Raw genomic sequence first — 25,641 nt, forward strand, 5'->3', positions numbered from 1 at the left:
ACGTCCACAAACTCCACACCACTCCTCCTGCATAACCTGGTTATGTTCATGTCCACAAACAACACAGTTACTGCAGCAGCTTTATGACACAGTGCATTGCCTTGCTAAAAGAGACAATGATCAGTTATGTAGAAATACCTTCGTGAGTTGGGGTTATGCACTCTGGTAGGAGATGTTCACCAGAATGTTCAGATACCTCTTGGAGTTCAATGTTCATGGCACCACAAGCAGAAAGTCTCCTAGGCCAAACCAGGAAAAACATGAGCATACCATCTCATCATCATTTCCAAATGTCACAGTTCCGAAGGGCTTCTGACCTAATGTCCAATCCTCACCTTCTCGTGGTGCACCCTGTTGGGTATCTACCTGGATACTGAACGAACAAGGATGGGCTAGCAATTTGGGATTTAGCCGACCAAATTATATCCTTATTGGCTTAAACCAATATAGAAAATGATGGTACAACATGACAAAATTTCACGTCACCTGGTTAAACAAGGCCCCCGTTGTTTTCGCCAGGGAACCAGGGTGAACAGAGAAAAGTCAGCTACTGGAACAAATCTGAAAGCACACCTCAACTCAATATCACCAAAGTTAAAGATCGGTACTATCAATCAACATAAGAAGCCTGAATGGCAAAGAAATGGAGCTAGCTGAGGAATTAGATAAGTAAAAGATCGATATAATAGGGGTGACTGAAACAAAAAAGACAAAAACTGGTGATATCTTTCTGAACAATAAATACAAAATGTTATATTCAGGAAATGACAATCAAGGAAAAGAAGGAGAAGTCATAGTATTCAACACAAAATACGAGGCTAATCTTCTTGAATGGCAGGCAGTCTCAAGTAGAGTGATGTGAGCAAATGCTGACAATGCCTCTTTGATAGGTGGTACGAAAGAAGACAACTTCGAGGCTCACTGGTTTGAAGGTGGGGCACAAATTATACCTGCGAAGGGGCCTTGCTATTTGTACAGATGTTCCTTTAAGGAATGGTATGATGATCCTTTTAACATCAGATCAGAATGGGTAATTGGACAATGAGACTTATTTGAGCCTATGGTCCCACAGAAAGTTTATACTAAGGTAGAAGTGCAGGAATTTTTTGATGCTTTAGGAAAAGCAACTGACACAATGAAAAAGGAAAAGTTGGTCCTTGTTGGGGATCTAAATAGAAGAGTAGGAAATGATTGTCAGACATACAAAAATATTTTCGGAAAATTTGGAGAAAAGAACAAAGCCAATAAAAATGGCAAATACCTGTTGGATTTCTGCTCAGGACATGGACTGGTTATTACTAACACCATGTTCCAACATAAAAATGTACACAAGTTCACATGGAGAGAAGAGGCAAGAAATAAGAAAAGTCTCACTGACTATATTATTGTCGATAGTGATGTTTTCTCCCTGGTGCAGGACACCAGAGTGTACAGAGGAATTGGAAGCGATCACTATTTAGTCTTCAGCAGGATAAAATTGAATTTGTATTGATAACATGTAAGAAAGTTTTAAAGCAAATAAAAGTCGAGCAGCTCACAGATGTTAACTGCAGACTAAAATACACAAAGATTATTGAAGAAAAAATGAAAGAGCTTGAGAAAAGGAACGAAACCTCGGAGATTCAGTGGCAAGCCTTGAAGAAAACCCTGACTGATTCAGCCAGAGAGGCATGTGGTAAAGTTGTCTGCAAGGATAGAAAAAGTAGAACTACATGGTGGACACAGGAAGTTAAAGAGGCAGTGAAGGAAAAGAAGAACATATCAAAAGTTCCTGGCAAACAAGTCTGCTTTTGCTCTTAGCGAATACAGAGACAAATGTAAGAAAGCTAAACACTGTGTAAAACTAGCTAAACAAAAGTCATGGGAGGACTTTGGCAAGATAATAGAAAATAAATATCAAGAAGCTGGTAAGATATTCTGGGGGTTGTTGAAGAAGCTTAGAAATGGAGGAAAGAGTGCTGTAAAAGTAGTTAGAGATGATAAAGGTTACATGAAAACAGGAGAAAAAGATATCCTTGAAGTATGGAGTAATAACTTGGAAAATTGCTAAATGAAACAAGCAGTTATAGCACAGTGGTAAAAAACACTCAACAGGCATACAGTCAGGAATACATATCCCTACCTGAAGTAGAAAAAGCCATCAAAGGCTTGAAATGTGGAAAGTCAGCAGGAGTAGATGATATTCGACCAGAAATGCTGAAATATGGTGGTATAAAAGTCTTACAGTGGCTGCACTGCATAGTTCAGAAAGCCTGGACACAGGGACGAATTCCCGATGATTGGAGTAGAGCTCTAATAGTACCCATATATAAAAAGGGAAATAAAACTGAATGTTAGAATTACAGAGGTATTTTCCTACTGAGTGTTCCTGGCAAGATCTATGCAAGCATACTGGAGAAACAGTTGAGAAGAATTGTGGAAGAAAAGCCTGGTGAAGAACAAGCTGGATTCAGGCCAAATAGAGGCTGTCAGGATCAGATCGTCACTTTACGACAAATAGTTGAGAAAGCATGGGAATATAACAAAGATCTGTATTTAAATTTTGTCGATCTGGAAAAGGCATATGACAAGGTGCCAAGAGAGAAGCTATTCAATACGCTACAGTTATATGGTATCAATGGGACATTATATCAAGCAATACTTAGTCTGTATTTGAGTTGTAAGTCGGCAGTTAGAATTGAAGGAAGTACAGGAAGATGGTTTAATCCCCTCTGTTATTCATTATCTATATGGATCACATTATGAAGGAAAGTGGTATTAAACATGATATCAGAATTGGAGATGTTAATGTCAGCTCTTTGCTTTATGCAGACGATGTTATACTTCTAAATAAATCTGCTACAAATTTGCACGAGTCCCTGACCAAATTGAATAACTGTTGTAATAGATATGGTATGAAGGTCAGCATTAAAAAGACAAAGACAATGAAAATAGGTAGAATTGTGAAAATATCAATTGTGTTATGAACGGGAAATCTGTGGAACAAGTAAAACATTTCAGCTACTTAGGCACGATTTTTACTGAAGATGATAAATTAAATATGGAATAAGAGAGAAATTAGTCAGAACCTTATATTAGCTGTATACAAGACAGTGTTCAAACCAGTTTTAACTTATGGATCTGAGAGCTGGGTCAGAAGTAAAACACTTGACCAACGACTAGAGACCACAGATATGAAAGTCCTGAGAAAGATTATAGGCGTGAACAGATGGCATCAATGGCAAATCATATTAAAAGCGAGGATATTAGGAAAGAACTTGACATTGTCGGCATCCAGGAATGCATAGCAGAGCTAATCTTAGGTGGTATGGTCACTAAAACAGAATGGGCAAAGAAAGATTAGCAAAACAAGTGTTCTCTGCCAGGTTGGCAGGAAAACGACCCAGAGGAAGACCAAGATTTTCCTATCTACAATTTTCCTCCTGATTTGGAGGAAAATTGTAGATAGGAAGTTAGTAATGATGTAATTTTTTCATGTAGTACTATTATATCCTATACACCTCTTGAGGGTACACGTCAGGAATTTGATGATGATGATGATGACTGTTGTAATTCTTCCGAAGTGTCCTTCCATATGGCAAAAATGTCATCCACATATCTGAACCAAAGGTTAGGCCTGGGTGTAATGTTGTCAAAGATACGTTGTTCGAAGTGCTCCATGAAGTAGTTGGCAATAGCAGGAGATATTGGATTACCCATTGCTCTTTCCTTCAATTTGTTGGTATAACTTCTGGGGTATAACCCTAGAAGTAGATGTAAATAAGCAGTTAGCCTTTCAAGACCACTTAATTTTTCGCCAACCAGATGGTAACCTATAATTCACAGTCTACAGGAAAAAGACTCATTCAGGTCAATACATCTATGCTGAATCACATCACCATTCCAGTCAAAAGGCAGGTACCATAAAAACATTAGTTCATAGATCCCACTCCTTTGTTCTTCAGAAGAACTATTACAAAAAGAATTACAATATATTAATTCCTCCTTCATATCCAATGGCTATACGAATTCCTTCATAAAAAGAGCTTTAAGCAGTTGTGCGCCAGCATCCTGTTCAAATACAGAAGAACCTACGCGTATACTTATCCCCTATGTACAAGGCATTAGCGAACGCATAGCTAAAGTGTTAAAACAACTAAATATTTGTGTAGCCTTTCGACCCATCAGAAAAATCTCCACATTCCTCATGTCTCCAAAGGACAAGTTCCCACATCTCAGCTATCCAGGTGTCTACCAGATTCCCTGCTCTTGTGGGTTAACATATTTCGGACAAACAGGAAGATCTGCTCTGATCCGGTTAGAAGAACACATGTCATATATCCAGTATCTTGAACCTGAACAGCACCAGACATAGAGTTCAGTAGAAGAAGACAAAGGTCATTCACAAAAGTTTGTTCCTAATGGAATGGCTTTACAAAGAAACATGTGAAACATTACTTCACTCCCCTAACCTAAACAGATTCGATGGTCTACGTCTTTCCACCTTGTGGGAGATAGTATTCTATAAATCAGCAAATCTTTCCTAAAATGTAATTGTATACACATATATATATATATTTATATATATTAAAAATAAAAATAAAAATTTTTTTAAATAAATTTAGGAAATTTAACCTTAGCTACTTAGGTGGCACTTTGTGAATATATCAGTTATTGTTTAATTAGCCTTTGAACCTGTACTGATGATGCCTGTAATACTTAGGCGAAAATTCTACAAATAAAGAATAATTTACGTGAGTTAATTCCGTTTTTATAATAGTAAGTAATATGTCTACTCATGGTATTTCCTTACTAAAACTTATTCAACATGTTGGCCAAAGAATGGCAGTTTTTACATATTATCTTTTGTATCACCCTACAGTCATGTTCGGTGAGTGTGGTGCATTGTCCACTCTGGGTAGCTCTTAGAATTGACTCCCTGCACTTCCATCTCAGTATGGTATCACTGATTATTGACCTGGGATGGCCCAATTTGTCAAAAATTTGCTGAACAGATAGGCTGCAACATGGCATCCAATCACAATGCCTCTTTCAAACTTTGTTAGTTCTCTTCTTGCAGCTATTTTACCCAGACATAGTTGTGCTGACTTGGGAGTATCATATTCCTCCAATTTATACTGGCTACAAACACGTGACTTGTTACATGTCATGATCCTTGCTCATGGTTAGAGGCAAAATTAAAGAAACATGATGGCCCAATTTGTCAAAAATTTTATGCTATATATATAACAGGTTGTTTAACAGAATTTAAAACAGCCAAATTCAATTTATATAAAATAATGTGCAAAATATGGAATGTTTCTTTAATTTTGTCTCAAACTATTGTTTTTCTTCCTCAACATATTTTATGCTATTTCTATTCCAACCGCCTGCTAACAATTACCAGTCTCTCTGACAAGAAGAAGTTGTTTATTTCACTCTCTCATCTATCAAAGTAACAGCATTTAAGTTTTGGACAGGAATGACAAAGAAATGCCTCTTCTGATTTTTATCTATACATCTCAAAACAGATGAGTTTCCTCCTCGACTACAATATCTTCGACATATCTACAAGAAGACTCGCTATTGGAGTCTTTGATTTCCTTAACTAATTTTTGCTTAATGACATCAGAAATTAACACAATTGCTTCACATTTCACTACTATTCTACTAATGGGCCTAAGAAGTAATTGCCCGAAAATTCAATAATAGTAAACAACAGTCAACTGTTTGTTGAATTTTGCTTTATAATAGGCTGTATTAAAAAGGCACTTTAGGTGTTCAAACATTTTATAATCCAATATATCTTTTTTTTTTCTTTTTTTTTGGGGGGGGGAGAGCAGCTAGAGATACATTTCCTGGACAATTTCTCTGATGAACTTTTTTTTTAAGAAACTTTCATAGTTTCTACATTTGGCTTCTGGCCAAGTCTATGTCATAGCATTTTTTTGTGAAAATCAAACTAAAGTCTTGAAAACCTTGTTCGTAGCACAACCACTTCAATTTCTTCAGCCATTTGTCTTGAAAGCATTTTTTGATTGTTTTTAATCGACAACACAACAGAACTCAATTTTTCTTCAGTGTTTTTAATATTTTCTAATTACTTGCCTTCACAAAACTAAAAGATGCTGTCTGCATTTCATTTGTGGTCAATAATGAAGGGTGAATTTATATAAATTATCTATAAAAAGAATTCAAGAGGAAAGGCAAATAATAGTTTGTGAAAACAACAGAAAATAGTCAATACTAGTAACCAAGCCAGACAATAATATGATATAATGTAAATAGCGATCTGGTTTCCAGATCATCTTTGCAAGATAACTGTATTTTTTAAATAACACTACTAAAAAGCCTTTTCATCATGTATGTTCAAGTATATAATTACACTAAGCTAATTCATGTGAATTGTGAAAATAAGCTTATGCAAATACTATTACATATCTACTAAGATAAAGAGCCAAAAGGCTTCAGTTCAGCAATGCAAATTAATATAAGTTAAGTGGATATTAAATTCAGCATTATTTCAAAGCCAAATGTAGAAACTATGAAAGTTTCATATAAAAAAAAAAGTTGATCAGAGAGCTTACGGGAATACACTCACCAGCATTCACAAGTTGCCCTAGCGTGGACCACTCAGAAGACATGAGAGCTTGCTCAAGCGTCCATATATTCACCTTCTATTGGTCCATTTTGATAAGATTTCACTGGCCTGACAGCTGTTTCGAACTGGTTGGTTCTCCTCAGAGATCAGGCAGAAACCTTAAGAGAGCAAAAACTCTCAATAAGTATTGAGGAGTTTGAAATGTTGGAGAGGTGCATTTTTCTTAAGTGGATGGTGCATAAAAGTATTTAGTAAGATAAAAAGCCAAAAGGCTTCAATTCAGCAATGCAAATTTATATAAGTGGATATTAAATCCAGCATTATTTCAAAGCTGAATGTAGAAACTATGAAAGTTTTGTAAAAAAATATATAAACTCATGGGGTTAAATGCATATCTACTTAGGAATTAAAGAGGGGTGTTGAAAGAATTACAGTTGGCAGTGAAATAAATGATATTTGATCTTGTTAAATTACTTTTTTATTAGTATCTCTAATTTTTATAAGAATGGTGATGACTTACAAGTTCTGTAAAATAAATGTTATTTTAGAATACTTGACTATTTATTTCAAAATTAATCTGTGGACAAAGAGGAGGCTTTACTTTATAACAGATGGTGAGAGATAAATAATGTTACCTGTTGTCACAGATTGGAATTACTTCATATTTGAGAAACATTAGCAAGGTATCTTTGTGAGTATCTTCATGCAAGTATACACTACAAAGGAATTAATTCATCATCATCAATTTCCTGACATGTACCCTCAAGGGGTGTACAGGATATGATAATACTACATGAAAAATTTACATCATTACTAACTTCCTATCTACAATTTTCCTCCAAATCAGTCTATTACTTGTCAAGACTCCAATATTATCATTATCAGATCTTATATTTCTATCGTCTAAGGCACATTGTACCGTGTCAATCTGCCTATATCTTGGTCTTCCTCTGGGTCGTTTTCCTGCCAACCTGGCAGAGAACACTTGTTTTGCTAATCTTTCCTCGCCCATTCTGTTTAAGTGACCATACCACCTGAGATTAGCTCTGCTAATGCACTAATTTAATAAGTTAATTACACACTGGTTGAAAATAAAACTTTTTAATGACATTCATTGGAGGCCACTCATGATCAAATAACTTGATAAAGAATGCAGTGATGTTTTAAATGAAAAAAATTGTAAAATATGAAAAAAAAATAAGGCAATATATTTTGAATACATTCAGAATGAGGCTGAAAATTTATTTGCCACTTGTCTCTGATAACTTGCCTGCAGTGAGTGGATTTCTGGAGCTCTAAGTGTGAGTGATGTTAGGCAACATCAACAAGTTAAGCAAATACTAGAGAGACTAAAAGTTAAGTGATGAAGAGACCAGATGTTAATAAGGCTGTGGGAACAAGATCTATCACCATATATTTTCAGAGAATGTGCTTGGCTGTACTATTGGCCTGGTTGTTTCATGAGTCTTTCAATGGAAGAGTTCCCTAAGGAAGAGAGAAGGCAAAGTATTGCCACTGCACAAACATGGTTCTAGAACAGAAATTTTCAATTATAGACAGGTCCATATATTAACTTGTAATTAATGTATTGAAGAGATTAGTTCAGAATAGAATACAGGATTGGATAAATGGAGATATAGTTCTCTGTACAGTTAATGTGCATTAGGTCGTAATTGAGTAATCAATTTGCATTTTATTGGTTGGATATGTTGATTGGATATGTTGGAAAGAAACATTCATATTTGTGATATTCTTGGATATGCCATTGGTTGGTTACCTTTCTTTTCTGGAACACTCTCACTCCATAATTGCTGTTACTGTTAAGAGAATGAATCTCAATTCATCTAACTAATCTATTATCCATTCTGATCTTTCTTATCATGTATACTAAAAACCACTTGTATGAAAATCTATCAGATGCTTTTGATAGATTTTCATATAAGAAGTTAGTATACATGATATTATCCATTTTGAAAGATCAGAATGGATAATAGATTAGTTAGATGAATTGAGATTCATTCTCTTAACAGTAACAACAAGTATGGAGTGAGAGTGTTCCAGAAAAGAAAGGCAACCAACCAATAGCATGCCAGAAAATTCTGTTCTTGGGATGCTATTGTCCAACTCTATTATTATTATTGTTATTAATATTTGGCCTCCATGGAGTAAGAGACTCATCGTGGGAGGTACATACTACTGCACACGATGCTCATCCAACTATGCTTTAAACTGATTCAATGGGTCTACATTCACAACACACTCAGGCAATGCATTCCACTCACCAACCACTCTCCATGCAAAGAACCTTCTTCTCAGTCCTCTGCTCACACCTTCCTTATATGGTTTCCAGCAGTGGCCTCTTCTTCTACTCCCATCTCCCATTCTATGAAAAATTTCTTTCATGTCAACCTGATAACAACCCCAGACTAGCTTATATGCCTCAATGATATTCTCACTCTGTCCTCGTACTCCACATTCCAAAGACTACCATCTGTTAATGATATTTCCTGTGGACTGACATGGGATATTCAGTCATCTGCTGATGATGCAAAATTAGAAGGACATGGGGTGATGTGCTGATAGCTTTTCTCTTCAGAAAGATTTAAACAGACTTTTAGCTTAAATTAATAAGTCAGGTTGAAATTCTAATGTTCATTAGTGTATGGTGTTGTACTTTGGAATGCCAAAGTATCAGACTGTGAACTGCACTGGTGAAACTGTGCTTTAAGAGGTGAATGATTCAGTATCTAGGGAGTGATGGCTGACAGAACCCTGAAATTCAGAAGTCACATTTGCAAGTGTTGCAAAGAACATTAGAGAACACTTCACAATGAAAAGTACAGATATGGAGGTAATTGTGTTACTATATAAACTGCTGGTTAGACCACCATGGACTACTGCGCATAAATTTGATCACTTAGTTTTTGTTGTGACATCAAAATTCTGAACAGGATTTAGTAATATCAGGATTCTGGAATATTGGTTATGGAAAAGGATCAGGGAATGTACTAAAGATGTGATGAAAAGGGGAGAGTGAGTTGCAGATTTCTTTTTTACACAGAGAATGGTGAGAAAGTGAAGTGTATTGTTACATTGCATTGTAAATGCTAGGAGTGTAAGGTTCAATATGATATATGTATTCCTCACTGAGTGAGACTTCCCATGATAAGTCTGTCAACATCACGGAAGTTTGTAATTATTATTATTATTATTATTCAGGCCTCCATGGAGTCAAAAGACTCATCGTGGGAGGTCCTTCCTAAGAACATAAAGTCTGTCAATACTCCGAGGGGAGGTCCCCCCCCTAAGAAACACAAAGTCTATCATACCACTCCTTAAACTCATTGACCGTTCTCACCCTCACCACTCCATCAGGCAATGCATTCCACCGCTCAACCACCCTCCATGCAAAAAAAAACCACTCCTCACCCTCCTGCTCACAGTTTCCTTTCGTAACTTCCAGGGATGGCCTCTTGTCATCACTCCTTCCCGCTGATCTTAAAGATATTATTATTATTATTATTATTATTATTATTATATAACACCTTCCGGGGAGTCCAAAGACTCTTCGAGGGAGGGCACCTACTCTACAACTCTGTCTACTCTACATACAATTCATTCCAATGCCATCTACAGCCCACCATCACTAGTATTTCTGCAGACAATCACAAACATCCATGCCCACAGAGGGATTCGAACACACAGCCTTTTGGATGGAGAGCAGATACACTAACCACTCGGCCAACAAGGCCAGAGGTTTTATATCAATAAAACTAATATGTTTGTAAAAATTTATTAAATAAACTAATTTATGATTCTCAAATCTAAAATTACTAAATGCTAATTGGAATATATCACTTAAGGAGAGTTTTATTACTTTAATTGTTTTAGTTCCTACCTGACAAAACTGTCAAGAGAAAGATGTAATCAGAAAATCCTATCAGCCCAGATGTACCCAATTTGTAAAATATACTGTCTTCACCAGGAGTCAAAGAAGATTTGTTTTCCTAATTAATTAAAGAGAATTTCATATAATGATTCCCAATCTATTATTCTCAGAAAAAAATTTTGCATATTTATAAAAAATAAGCATAAAATATCACATGTGATTTACTGTTATATTCTTAAACCAATCAAAAGTTATAAAGAGAAATAATAGTAACTATAAATCCAACTGTAGAATTACTTGTAAAAATTTATTACTATTAACATACATGAAATACAGAAAACAAGAGGGACAAGGAAAAGGATAGCAGTTGATTATGACCTGCTTTGCAAATGAAGAACACGATTAACTGCATCCTCTTCATGTCGCAAAATTAATGATAGCTTCCTAATACAAGATTTACACTAAACCAGCAAAGTTATTAATAATTCTTTATGTATTGTGTACTACATTTCCATAAATATAAAAACCTAATAACCTAAGTACATTTTCTGGGAACCGACTCCCAATTCTCGACTTTTAACAACTGGCAAAAGAGAAAATCTTGTTCATATTATTGAACAAATCATCACATAATCTTTTCACATGTCTACTATTCAAAACTTAAAGTCATTGAGTGACAATAATTGACAGTCAATTTCCTCAGGTTCTATTTAAAAAAATAAAATTCTTGGTTTAAAAATATATTTTAGCATGTTAGGATTTTATCATAACAACAAATCTCTCAACAGACTCATCACAGAAGGTCTCGTTCAACCAGCAACATAGCATATCGAACCTTAATTTCATTTATGCTTTTAACATTCACAGTGCACTCTGTATGACATCCTACTTACCTACCACTTTCCATAAAAATCTACTCTTTACTCTCTTTTTCACACTTTTTTTCCAAGAAGAGCTTCATTCTTCCTTTTTCCTTCTCCATATGTACAGTATAATGTGTTCCATATTATTCCTGTAAAATCCTCTTGTCAACTTAAACCTCTCAATCATATAATTTCTTTTCTGCCTGTCTGCTGAACTCTGTAACTGACATTCCCTCAATGTTTCCCCCATAACCAGACTCCTGAGTCTTAATTGTTCATCTCTGGATGCTCTCCAAAATTTCATTACCACAATGGAAACCAGGTTACCAAATCTGTGACCGTGCTTTTAAGTATCCTTATCATAACAGCAGTGAGCTCAGTCTTAGAAAAAAATTGAAACATGCTCTGTGAACTTCAACCTGTGACCTCTCGGTTCTGGTGACCACACCAGATTCTAAATGTCATCCACCTCTGGAAGCACTGGCCAATCTCTGGCCAATTACTGTTGCAAGTAACGATAATGAAAAAGTCAGCACAATGTTTGAAGCATTTCAATCAGCATGCAAAGCATTGCACAGATGTATATTGTTTTCTACCCGAAGTTTACTTTGGTTGAAATGTTTGTATGTAAGGCACTCGGACTCAATTTTAGCATACATGTCAACCCAGTATTGATTGATGAGTTGGCCATATCTATGTAGTGGATTTAAATTTTCCATTTTTACGATACTCATAAAAATTCATTGCTGAAATGGTTTTTTTATTTGTAGGGTCTTCACTTCCTAGATTCATTTGTGGTAAATCAATGCAATATCCATCCTCTCCTCTGCAAAATAAAAGTGGGTATTGGAGTGCATCCCTTAGATATGGAGGTTTAGATTTAAGATGTGAATATTTCAGACACAGGCAGTCAGTTATATGTTATATGTAGCATGTTCTCGAGTTAGCAGTCCTGAGAATTTAATTATTTTTGTCGAGGACGATGAAACTTCTAATGTTGTTTACAAAGAAGTGTTATAATTATTATTATTATTTGACACGTCCAGGGAGTCCAAAAACTCATCGAGTGAGGGCACCTGCTCTACAACTCTGTCTCCATCACTCAATCCACCAACTGACCACTACTACACCAACGCCATCTATCATCACCACTAGTTTTTCCATAGACAATCACAAACATCCATGCCCATGGCAGGATTCAAACCCGCAGCCCTTTGGCTGAAGAGCAGATACGCTAACTGCTCGGCCAGCCTGGCTGGCCAATGCTCACAATTCTACACCATGATGAAAGCACCAGTACCAAATACTCGAGTTAAATACCCTGAAGTGAACCACTGGCAGTCTAAGTTCACCTCAGCAAAGTGGTAGGGGTCAGCTAGTTCCTATATATTTCATCTAAGTCACTGAGACATCATCAGGGAAATAATATTAAAATTTCAAAAACACACAAATTTGCACAAACACTAAATGGAAAAGATTAGACTGAAAGCATAAAGTCTTATAAGGGGCACCCCTATGGGAGCTGTTGACTAGCCTTAGAGGGCGCCTTCAATAGGACTTGAGGCTTTCATTCTAATCTTTTCCACTTATTGTGCAAATTTGTGTGTTTTTGCAATTTTAATATTGTTTCCCTGATGACTGAGATGAAATATAGAAATGATTAAACAGTTGTTTAATTATTTATATGTGCTATATTTTTTCCATTAAACCCCATAATGAATCTAAAGATCATGTTTCATGAATCATTTGATACACAAAATATTATCCATTCCAAAATTCAAAAAAAATTAATAAAAACGTAGATCCATGTGGCTGATCTAGATTTTTATTAATGCTATGTGTTTTAAAAACAATCACTGCTAGAAGTGTTTAGATTTTTTGTATGTTCTCTAATAAGTTTATCTTCCTTTTGAAGCTGTTAGTTATTTACATTCCAAAATAAATAAAACATGTAGATGTTTTATTTCTCTTACCATAATGAATGTACAAGTAAAATCTTGCAAATATAGTTTATGTAGCATTCTATCAAATACCTTCAAAAAATCCACAAAAAGTAGCACTATCATAAGGAACTCTCAGTGTTGCAAGACTCGTTGAACAACAAAGTCAGGAGCAGTGTTAATTCTTACATGCACTTCCCCTTAATAAAACATGGTTATATTCCATCATTCCACACCTCCCATTCACCAACTTCCAGTTTACTATCGTTCTCTGCCATCATACTTAATGCTATTCCCTTTCCTGTAACATGAAATGCAGGGACAAAATATTTATTGAACATCTTCTCGTGTCCCCCGTAGCACCATTTATAGAAATCAGGATCATTCTTCCATACTCACTGTTCCTTTTACTGGCCACATAATGAGAGAACTCTCTAGAATATGGTGGCCCTAGTTCTTCCATATTCTTTTCATATTCTGTCTTCTATTTACTGACGAAACATATCACTTTTCTTGTCTATGCTTTATACTCCTCATGTAACTGTTAACCATTCTCCTGCATACTACTCAATATCATCGTCTTCCTTAACAATTCTACCATAATATCATTATTCATCCACTTCACTGTTATTCAAATGGGAATGAATATGAAGTTGATGACAACTTCATATTCATCTCCATTTGAGTAAGATTGGATGAAGGATAGACATCAAAGAGAATTATACATGATGGAGTAGAATTAAAGAGAAGGAAAGTGACTAGTGGTGTAACTGGACTTGCAATTTTATTTATATTTAATGATATTGGGAAATATAATTTCAGGGGAATTTCAATGTAGGCCATTTCGATATGCTTCAACAGCATATCGAAATATGCTGTGCACATGAGAAGATGCACACTGGTATCTTCTCATGTGCACAGGTTTTTGTGTAGATTGAATACTTAAGTTTATTTTTTTTGGAGAGCTGTAGAGTGTCTTAAAAAAATCTGTTGTTTTCTAATAAATAATTCTAATTTCAACAGTGAACTTTATGAGAAGAGAAATGTTATTAAGATGACTGGAAAATCCTGTAATTATTTTTCTGAGCTAGGCCAGATGATGAATACATCATCCACATAGCATGACAAAAGTTTAGATCATAATTCATATGCCCCCCCCCCCAACCTATGTTTCCAATGATTCCATAAACAGATTGGTCAAAAGTGGAGAGAGTGACAAGCCCATTTACTAGAATTTCTTTTTGCTCACAGAATTTGTCTTGGAGTAACGTGTTGTTGATGTAGTTCAAATAATGCCACAGTGTCGTGGAAATAGTTCTTGTAATAGTCTTACAGTTTCTGCTAGAAATACACTGATGAACATCTTCACATGTTCAATGAAGTATGCAGTGTTCTTAGACTTCCATCTTGCCAATAATAAGGACTACAGGATTTGTGAGATATTTAGAGAGAAGAGAAATGGGTAAATATCTGATCCACTATAGAACAGTGGTATGCTTTGCTTGTGTATCTTTGGAGCTTTGTAAATTCTGGAAACTAGTGGATGTCTAGAAATGCAATGCTTCTTGGTCAGTTTACAAAGTCTATAAGCATATTTAATCTTTAAAAGTACCCGTGGCATGACTATAAAGAATAAATTACACAACAACCACAGTAATTAGCTTTAATGAAATTTGCAGATATTTTGTACTGAAAATAACAGGACATCATCAGTGTGTAGAAACAAGCAAATCAAAGAAACGGGAATACAAATACATACAGCAGTAGGTGGTTTACCAATTAAAAACTGTTGCTGAATGCTAGAAATTAATATTAATACATAATATTGATTTTATTATTATTTTAATAATATTATTAATAATAATATATTATTGTTATATATTGTATTATAAGCCTGTGTAGCTCAGTGGATGTGGCGTTTGCACACCACGGTGCTTGGCCGTGCGAAGGAAGACTTGGTTTCGAGTCTAGTCGGCGACTAGAGGAAAATTTTCTAAGCCTTTTTTCGACCAGTTCCCGAGTTAGTCGATCTCTGGCACGGCAAGTGGGTTTTTCCTCCCGGAAACTCGGGTTTTTCGTCCCGTAAACTCAAGAAAATCGACCGTAGAACCCACATTATTTCAGACATTAAATATATTGTGTTAGGGTTAGGGACCATGAGATGGCAGCACGTTTGAACCGTCTCTCTTCACTGTGTATCGCTTAATTAGTGATAGCCTTGGGCCATCTATCTCTGATTGGGTACCAGTGGAGATTGAACTGCCCACTCAGTCTCCAAAAGTTAGATAGGGCTAAATGGCCTCGCCTACTCCCCGTATACGGGAATAAAAAAGGCGTTAGCTGATTTTTTTTTGATTTTTTTTTATTGTATTATATTGCCCATGTTGTGAACATGGCCAACAATAATGGGCTGTAGTCCAGTTGAATGCAGGTGTTTCAATATGAGTAAGTTCTACAATTTACCAACACAAATCCATGTTCATGACTAACTATGGCATTCTCTCTGACCTAAGAGCATTATAGTATTAAAAGCAGACCTTCATCTGCTTTTAATACTATGAGTTCTTGTTGAGTTGTATTTTCTGAAGTACCGACAATTCCATTTTTTGAAATATTTCTGCATGTCGGTTTGGCATTCAGAAGTAAGGGTGCTATTTAGATACAGATTAAATCTGCAGCATCTTTTGCTAATTTCTTTAGTCCTTACTAAAGTAGTGATATCAACATTGGAAATGTTAAAATGAGGTATAACAAAAGTTGAAAACCTAGGACAAAGGTTTCAGCTTTCTACTTACCCCATGAGTTGTTATAAGTTAAGTAAGCTTGACAGGCTCTTCTTTCTCAGCCAATAATTTTTTCAGTTTTTTTCCCCTTTAATTTGCTCTTATGGGCTGCAGAATTAAAGAATCATGATTGAAGAGTCTGTCTTTAGTTTTTCAGAGTTCTGTAAGTCAGTTAGTCACTAAGGAAGTGAAGAGAGAGAGAGAGAGAAAGAATAAGTTTGTTCACCAATTTGGGATGACTGAAACCGAATTTTAGCACTTAATTGCACATATATTTGCACAATACTTCACAATTAGTTAATTTTGCAAAAATGTAAATAAATCTTATATTATGTTGGCACAAAGCTCATCTTCCTATATTTACTAATGATAAAGCTTCTTCTTGATGTGTGCAGATTTTCCCTAACAAATCATCACATGGGAAAGTTTCTTCAGTTACTGACTCTTGGGATTACACATGCACATTACTGAACTTCACTAATTCTCAACTTGTTTTAAGGTAAAACAGGTCGAGATAATTTGTTAGCTTCCAAAGATGTGAAACTACAAAAATAAATACAATATTCCTCTAGGAGTGCTATTTTCAGGTAGGTCCTAGGTCCTAATTATGACTGAAATTAATATTATAAGCTTTGCAACTTTTTTTCATAAGAGTACCCATTGCTCAGTCAGTTTCGATGATGCTCTTTGATTGGAAAGACCTGGGTTTGAATCCTGTGTAGAATGCAAAGAACTTTTATCAGATCTTTTCAATTGAAGGTCAGTTAGCCAGTTTGATATAGAGGTGGCAGGATTTCACCCCCCCCCTGGAAAAGTGGGTTTTTCATCCTGAAAAATCAGGCAAGCTGGCCAGAAGAATGCATGTAATTGCATTCTTCTGGCAAGCTTGGTAATCCTGTTTGCATAATACATTATGCAAACAGGATTACCTTATCAGAACATTAGTTAGCTTTCAAAGGAGGCAAAGCTACATGACTTTGACAAGCCATTGAGCCTAACACAAAAGGGAAAATGGAAAACATTTTTACATAGTGCACATGAAATAATAAAATGTTTGTTATATAGAATAAAGGATAAAATGTATTTTATCCTTTATTATAAAATATAAAAGAATAAAATTGGTGAAATGTATCAATAATGCTAAATAGTTTTATTAAATGATATATATATATATATATATATATATTTATTTTATTTTATTTTTTTGACTGGAGCCATGAAAATTCATATGAATGTTACTAATTTTTATGTCATGATACAACCTTTTCTGTGCGGTAATTACATTTAAAAAAAAAATATATAAGGCTATTTTAAAGCATCACTTGGACACTACTATTTTGAAATGCTGTGTGGCTGTTACAAGCCAGGATATGAGAAGAAATAGCCAAACTGAGTGACCATCAAAAACTGTTAATGTCTTACAGCTTTTTGGGAGTAGGGAATGGTTGATTCAAGTAAAAAAAAATGCAATGTAGTATATGAATATTTGAGCATGACCTGGAGATAAAGACAATTTTTCACATATATAGCAAAACAAACTGACAGTCTGTGCATGTTTGAATAATTGGTAGGTTGCTGCCATATAACCTACTGCCAGAAAGGAATGCAACTTATGCAGTATTTCTTAAAAATCACAGAATAAATGTTCATATGGATGTTGCCAAACAGGTCATTTATTCGTTCAATCGTTTTTTTTTTCTTTTAATAAATGGAAAACTGCTTTGCTTCCTACTTAACTTGGCTTCCTGCTAGTAATTGCATAATCTTTTTATGCACTGCCACTATTCGCTACATTTCTTAAACATTTTTGTTTTCTCGTTCTTTCTGTTTTTTTGTTCATTTGTGTATATACACATTTCTGGTAATTCTGAGTGCCAACAACTCCTGCCCTGAAGCTCATTCCCCAGCCTACTAATCTTACTTCCTATAAACTTATTTTAATCATATTTGCAAATATCTGCAAGCCAGAATATGAGAAGCCAACTAATCTTAGTTGGCTTCAACCCTTAATTCAACCCAGCCTACTAATCTTACTTCCTATAAACTTATTTTAATCATATTTGCAAATATCTGCAAAAGATTCTAAATCTTTTGTCTTATGACAAATTTATTCCAATGATTTAACTTCAAATCAGATTACCACTTTTCTATTTCCCAAATGTTATTGCATATTAATAAGCATGCATAATTCCAAGTATTTCAAATAAGAAAATTTAACTTTTGAGAATTTCATTTAGATGAATATCAAATTTGCTTTAAAGTTTTATAGTAATATACATGCATTTCATACAAAATTTTTCATTTGTTTGATTTATTTCATATAATAACTAAAACTTAGATGTAAGCACTTCATTCTGTTTTGCTATATAACATTTTTCCAGTTTAGAAGATTTTCTTTATCTCCTCCACCTTTTTTTTTGTCTACATAATAGAAGATACATTTAAAGTTACTGTTAACACCCTATTTCTGCATGCAATAAATTACATCCTCTACCTATTTAATTTACAACCCATTAGTTAAAGTTATCAACATGCATGCAAACATGAGCATCAACAATATTTCATGCATATATGTGATTAGAAAAACTTCATGCAGACAGACTGAAAACTGGAAGTGAAGTGAAACAGTATAAAAGGGTTAGAGGAAACAAACTGAGTTCTTGACAGTATCTGTTGCAGTAAGCCTATGTCCTTGTAAGTCAGCCGTCTGCAGGAGGGAAAAACAGAAATCTCACATCATCATCATACATATTAGTAAGTTAGGATTGTTTCACAGGATAAAGTAAATTGTATTGAAAAATTTATATAAAACTTCACAAACTGTAAAAGAAAATATTAGTTGATGAAAGCAGGCTAAATGATAAATAAAAGGAAGTTAAAATCACAACTTCAAAATAATATATATACATTCACACATGAAATATTAATAATTAGATTTGCATATTTGTAACAAAATTATACATATAAAGCATTTTACAATATATCATTCTGTATATCATATAATAATGATACCAAAACAGAGCCCTGTCTTTTTTTTTTTCTCTATCATTTTGTATATCATATATCAGTGATACCAAAACAGAGCCCTGTCTTTTTTTTTTCTCTCTCTTACAAAAAACTTACTTCACCTCCTCCTACCTTTGATAATACCCAGTTAGTCAAACAAAAAACAGATCTCGCTCTCTTATTGGACTGACATTTAACCTCTAACCTTTTCTACCAAAAACATGCCATTTGTAGCTTCCTCAGTCTCCAAAACCTTGACACTCTCTTCTGCTCTATATGTTACTTTTTTCACTTATGCAGCTAGGTAATCACAAATGTAAATACATATCCCAAGTCTTCCCAACTTTAGAATACTGCTCTCACATTTGGGATGATGTGCCAAAAACTTTCCTAAGAATATCCAAACTATAGAGAAGCCAAAAAGATATTTTTCTACTCTTTCTCGTTGCCTTGCCCCCAATTTTTGAGCCTATCTATGGTAGGTACTAACTCACTATATGCTGAACAACTACTTATGTATGGAATTACTATAAAATATAAAAAAATTAGGTAAGTTGAAACTAGTTTTTTTAGTCTAGAAATAACTAAATAGATCATTTATTTTGTAACACTTGAAATATTTTAAATGAAATCTTATGATTTTCTTCTCAAATACTGAACTTCAAATTAACATTTTCTGACATAGTCATGAGAATAAAACCTAGACAAGAAATGAGATTAGAGTTTTATTTAATATATGGCACTCTAATAAATTAAAACCACTTGGTGCAAAATACAAATTTAACTTAATCAAATGATTTCAAGATCACAAGCAATCATTTGAATTTTTCAAAATTTATTAAACAATCTTGCCACAGTTGGGTTTCATGAGTAAGATCTCCTGTGGATCAACAGAAACTGAATTTATATTGACAATGATTTATTTGTTGAAGAAAGTGCAAAAGCTGACTGTTAATGAATTTCTTCAGTATATTAGAGAGGACAAATTTAGAAACAGAAATTTAAAGATAAAGACATCTAAAGAATAGGATAAATATGGGCTAATTTCCAATTTAGGAGCACAAACCTTCAGAGTAATTGGAGAAATGGCCTCAAAACTAGAAGAATTTCTGGTATTCAAATTAGACGGGTTCTTTTAATACCTTTCTAATTATTATTATATAGGCACCTCCATGGAGCTTGAAGACTCATCAAGGGAGACTGAAAACAATTCACACAATACCTATCATACCTCTCCTTGATTAAACTCATTGATGCAAAAATTTCTGCTTGCTATTAATTAAAAATTAATTTGGCTTTTTTTTTCCCCTGCTAGAGTCTGAACTAGTTGATCTGTGATACAGGAGTAAATAGCATTTTCTCTGCTGAAAGAAATACACTAGAGAGGTCGAGGGACCTACAAGCACATCAATGCCGAGTGTTGAGTGCTGATAAGGACTGAGATAGAAGTTTATTGATTTTTTTTTTTTTTTTTGAAGGGTTGCAGGTTGTAGTTGTTTGGGAATGTACTTCTTGAAGAAGGCTATTTCAGGTGCAACAGAAAATTGAGAAATGACGGTTGCCAGTTCACTGGAGCAGTGATCATGGAAGTGCCTGTAGAACAAACACAGTGTTGATACACTGCACCTGTGAGACAGAGACTGAAGTTAGTCTATAAGAGAGCAATCATATATGAGCCTAATTGCTTGCTTCTGGACAGTATCAAAGATTTTAAGAGAAGTTTTAGATGCGCCACCCCAAACATGTGATCAGTATTCTAAACATTGGCAGATTTGGGATTTGTGTATAGTGAAGAGTTGATTGGGTATAAAACAAGCGCTTGAACAAAAGAGAATGCCAAGTTTTTTGGATCTGAGGAGTCTACTCATGTGATGTGTTTATGCCAGGAAAGTTTATTCATCTCTGACAATGAGAAAGATGAAGACAATCTATCAACCCATTTCAAAAAAAAAAAAAAAGTTAGTGTTAAAAAATGCTACCTACTATTATTTGGGGAGTGTACAAAAAGCATTAGAAGACATTTTATAAATTATAAAATTTATTAATACAAAGATTACATACATTCAATAATATTTTGAATTTTAAAAGAACTCACTAGGACTTTTCTTGGCTTGACTGGCTAAATTCTGCTCATATGGCATTTTTTCTGTCTTTACCAACCAGATCAACTCTCTGACCTGCTCTTTGTGCTATTCATGCATTCAATTATTAGTGAAATGCATCTTGTGTTGCCTCCACAGTACCTTCTTTCAAATTTCATGCTTAATCCTATAATTCATCCATTTTACTTCTACCTTATTTAGGCTTTTCACCTTTGGAATACACTCAGACATGGCTGCTGGTAAATATCTCTTAACAATTCCCAAGTAGAATCTGCATCCTTTCCTCCCAAATTCTCTTTCCACATTATATCCTTCCACTACTAATTCTCCTTATATGTTTTTCCAGGAGATGTTTAGACAGTTGAGCTTGGCAAGTGCAAGAAGAATGATTGTTATGAGAGATTTTAACTACAGCAGTATAAATTGGGAAGAGGAAGCTGCATGTAGCAATAAGGGAATGGAATTTCTAGAATTCTTGAGGGACAAATGTCTTAGGCAACATGTAATAGAGGGAACAAGAGGTTCAAGAGTTTTAGATTTGGTCATAGCATCAGAAGAGTTGATAATAACTGAGATGACATCTTTCCAATCAGTTGGAGAGAGTGACTATGTGGTTTTGACTTGGAAGATGAACAGACATGCAGGAGTATGTGGAATTATAAGGCAAGTGATTATAATAGTCTTAGACATCAACTTGGGGAAGTTTCATGGAGGGAGGAATTGGAAGACCGGATCATTAGTGCTTAGGAAATTGTGAGGGAATATTTGTTAGCAGCAATAGTAAGCTGTATTCCACAAGTGAAGAAGAGTATACTATTTGGAGTAAAATGGATGACAAACAATATTAAAGAGGAACTGCATGCGAAAAGAGGCTATGAAAGAGATATAAGGAGACAGGTGAAGAGCAGATGCATGAAGAATATAAGACAGGCCAGGAGAGTGACTAGTATGGTAAGGAAGGCAAAACTGGAATATCAGAAAATCCTAGGGAATACTTTAGCTATGCACCAGTAGGAGGAGAAATGATTGTGGAAGAATGACATTGTGGGATAAAAATGGGAATAGAGTGACTGATGGAGAGGACATAGTGGAATTGTTCAATGAACACTTTATTGGAGTGTTTCATCCTGGAGTATAAATTTTAATACTAGCGGGATAGGGTAGGTTCGAGGTTTAGAGGTGCAGGAGGAGAGTGTGTTCCAAATACTGAGTACTCTGGATGTCAGTAAAGCTGTGGGACTGGATGGTATTTCACTATGAGTTTTGAGAGAATGTGCTAAAGAACTGACAGCTCCTTTGACCTCGCTTTTCAATGAAAATTTGGCTATGGGAAAGGTGCCCAGGGAATGGAAAGAAGGTAAGATTGTGCCACAGCATAAAGGCAGAAGCAGACTGGAAGTGTCTAATTATAGGCCAGTTTGTGTGTCATCAGTAGTTGTTAAGATCTTGAAGAAATTAGTGAGGGACCATATAGAGCACTGGGCAGATGAGGGTAATGTTATCTGTGAGAGTCAACATGGATTTGTGAAAGCGCTCTTGTTTTAGTAATATGCTAGCCTTTTATAATAAAGTTACAAGAGCAGTAGATTAGAGAAAGGCATATACTGCAATTTTCTTGGATTTAGCAAAAGCATTTGACAGGGAGCCACATGATAAGCTGATGTCAGGTTGGTCAACTGGATTCAGGATTGGCTGTCCGATAGGTATCAGAGTGTTGTGTATGGTGGGGCAGTTTCAAGGAGGCAGACGGTTACAAGTGGGGTCCCACAGGGCTCAGTACTGGGACCTATATTGTTTAACCTTTATATCAATGACATTGCCAGTGGATTGCAGGGGAATATTCAGTTGTTTCCAGATGATGCTGAGAAGGGTTATTAGTAATAGTGAAGATGTGGTAGCCCTGCAAGAGGATGTGAATAAGCTAGACAGATAGGCAAATGAATGCGGGTATCGGTTTAATGCAAAATGTAAGGTCTTGAGGTTTGGATCACATTGATGGGATGATGCATATTCTATTGGAGGAACTATACTGGAGGAAGTAGGGAAGACAAGAGATCTGGGGTTGATGATTGATAGAAAACTGAAATTTAGGGGACATATTGCAAAAGTGGTGAAGGTAACACAAAGGATTGCTGCAATAATGAGAAGGACGCTGACCTGCAAAGATAAAAGCAATATCATTCCATTGTATAAGATCCTGATCAGACCACACTTAGACTATTGTTTGCAGATTTGGATCTCAGGATTTGAAAGGGATAAATTAACTGTGGAAAGGGTACAAAGGCAGATAACAAAGATAGTTTCAAGACTGTACAATGTTAGTTATGAGGATCGGCTGAGGGAATGTGGACTGCAGAGTTTGGTGGATAGAAGAAGGAGAGGTGATATGATTGAGACTTTTAAACTGTTGAGAAGTGGTTACAGGGTTGACACTGGGGAGTTCTTTCACTTGATTGAACGGTCGGAAGGAGTGATGACAAGGGGCCTTCCCTGGAAGTTATTACAAAATGAAACTGTGAGCAAGAGGGTGAGGAGTGGTTTCTTTGCATGGAGGGTGGTTGAACCATGGAATGCATTGCCTGATAAAGTGGTGAGAGTGAGAACGGTCAATGAGTTTAAGGAGCGGTATGATAGACTTTGTGTTTCCTAGTAGGGACCTCCCACGGTGAGTTTTGATAGACTTTGTGTTTCCTAGGAGGGATCTCCCACGATGAGTCTTGATAGACTTTGTGTTTCATAGGAAGGACCTCCTGCGATGAGTCTTTTGACTCCATGGAAGCCTGAATAGTGTTTTTACTTCTCATATCAAATAACTAATATTCTCATCTCTAATGAAAAATAAAAGGCAGCACTGAATGTTGTGTGTTTGGAAAGAGAACATTTGTTTAAATCATAAATGAAGGAGGTGAGGGGGGGGGTAAAAAAACCATGAGATTAAGTTTTGTTAGGCAATAATAATAGAACCACTTGGTACTAAAGAGGTGGAAGCAGAATACAGGTAATGACCAATAGGCTTTCACAAGGGATCAGAAAGCAAATGACTGCCCATATTATGTCATTTCCACCTATGAAAGATACTACTGTATTATATATAATCTTATATAATTAAGATAAAAAGAATATATTACTGTAACTGCTTAGAAAGCAAACATAGAACTGTTTTCAAGCCACTTCAGGCCTCCAATAAACAGAGTAGTGATCTCACACTGGGCCATGAAATTCCTGCCTGATTCATAAAAACTTCTATGCTCACGGAAGGATTAAAAAAAAAAAAAGACAGCTGAGGATTGAGAACAGTGAAATCTCTGAAGAAGATGCCATTATTAGGAAAGTTAAAATAGACAAAAATTGAAAGGAAGCAAAAATGACTGATATTAGGAAGGTAATAATGAAAACTAATAAATGTGAGAGAATGAAGTAAAGGAGTTTTTAGTCAAATTTCAGAAAAAAAAAATTGGATAATAGGCTCTCTCTCTTTGTGTCTCTTACGAGAAATATCAGAGTGGATGCATGTATACATTCCAGACAAAAAAAGATCCAGACTGTGATTTTCAAAAAACGAGTAGTTATAAAATAGCTACTCTCAAGGAAAAGTAGGTGAAGCTATGTAGACTGGACATTGAAATAGGCATCATTAAGTTAGAATTGATATACGTATATTCCTGAAATAGATATGAAAGGTTTGGGAGATTTTAATTTCTTTCTTTCTTTCTCTCTCTCACTCACACACACACATGCGCGCGCAACAAATTTCTATTGTTTGGCTTTCATGCTTTTTTGTGTGATAAATACCAGGCTTTAGGCATTATTAGCATTAATGGCTGGCTCTTAATGCATGGTAGAAGACACAAGAAAAACAAAAATCAGGATTGTGCTTTTCATTTCATTGCTACAGTGTGCTAGGCTTTATCAAAATCAACATAGAACTTTGTTCAACCTGAAAAGCTCCATCAGCATTTCAGACTTCCAAGTTTTAGCTCATCGAGGTGACAAAATTAGCATTCTTCTTTGGTTATCTCAAGAAGAGTACTTAAGTCCATTTTAAGGGTGGAGCAAGCTCCGATCACTATTCTTGGTATTTACCCATAATGTGAACTTAGCTCCTAGGAGCTGTATTACTGTTCTACATTATGAGAGAAGGTCACTACCCAGACCGGTTTCAACTTTTATTGAGGTTTCATCAGTGAGTAGGTAGACCTAGTTAATACCAAGTTTGTAGCAAACAGAACTTACATCCCTTCTATGAGAATTGTCAAGAAGGTGTCCCAATAAATTACTAATTATATGAAGAGCCAAAGGCTTCAATTCAGCGACATGATGTTGCACTATCAAGGTATTTGCTTACGCATGGAATCGCCGAACTTTATACAGTTTCTATATTCGGCATGAAACTCTTTGAGTTTCTTATTCGGCTAAGAGACAATATGGGATGTAATATCCCTTAAATTAAATAAGTTCATGTCGCTGAATTGAAGCCT

The 25,641-nt window shown here is 35.3% G+C and overlaps 1 protein-coding gene across 4 annotated transcripts in view; it reads right to left on the bottom strand.

Annotated features, from left to right (window-relative positions):
* The window catches only part of MICU1 (Mitochondrial calcium uptake 1), a 308,863-nt gene that overhangs the window by 87,096 nt on the left and 196,126 nt on the right, over positions 1-25,641 (bottom strand). For all 4 annotated transcript variants that reach the window (XM_090403891.1, XM_090403889.1, XM_090403890.1 and 1 more), the window contains one exon: positions 10,479-10,587. In XM_090403891.1, coding sequence (XP_090260017.1) covers positions 10,479-10,587 — 109 coding nt within the window. The remainder of the gene's footprint in view (positions 1-10,478; positions 10,588-25,641) is intronic.

Source organism: Typopeltis vanoorti, chromosome 14 (genome assembly GCF_054136105.1).
Source record: "Typopeltis vanoorti isolate ZY-2024b chromosome 14, IOZ_Tvanoo_1.0, whole genome shotgun sequence".
In the NCBI taxonomy this organism is placed as follows: Eukaryota; Metazoa; Arthropoda; class Arachnida; order Uropygi; family Thelyphonidae; genus Typopeltis; species Typopeltis vanoorti.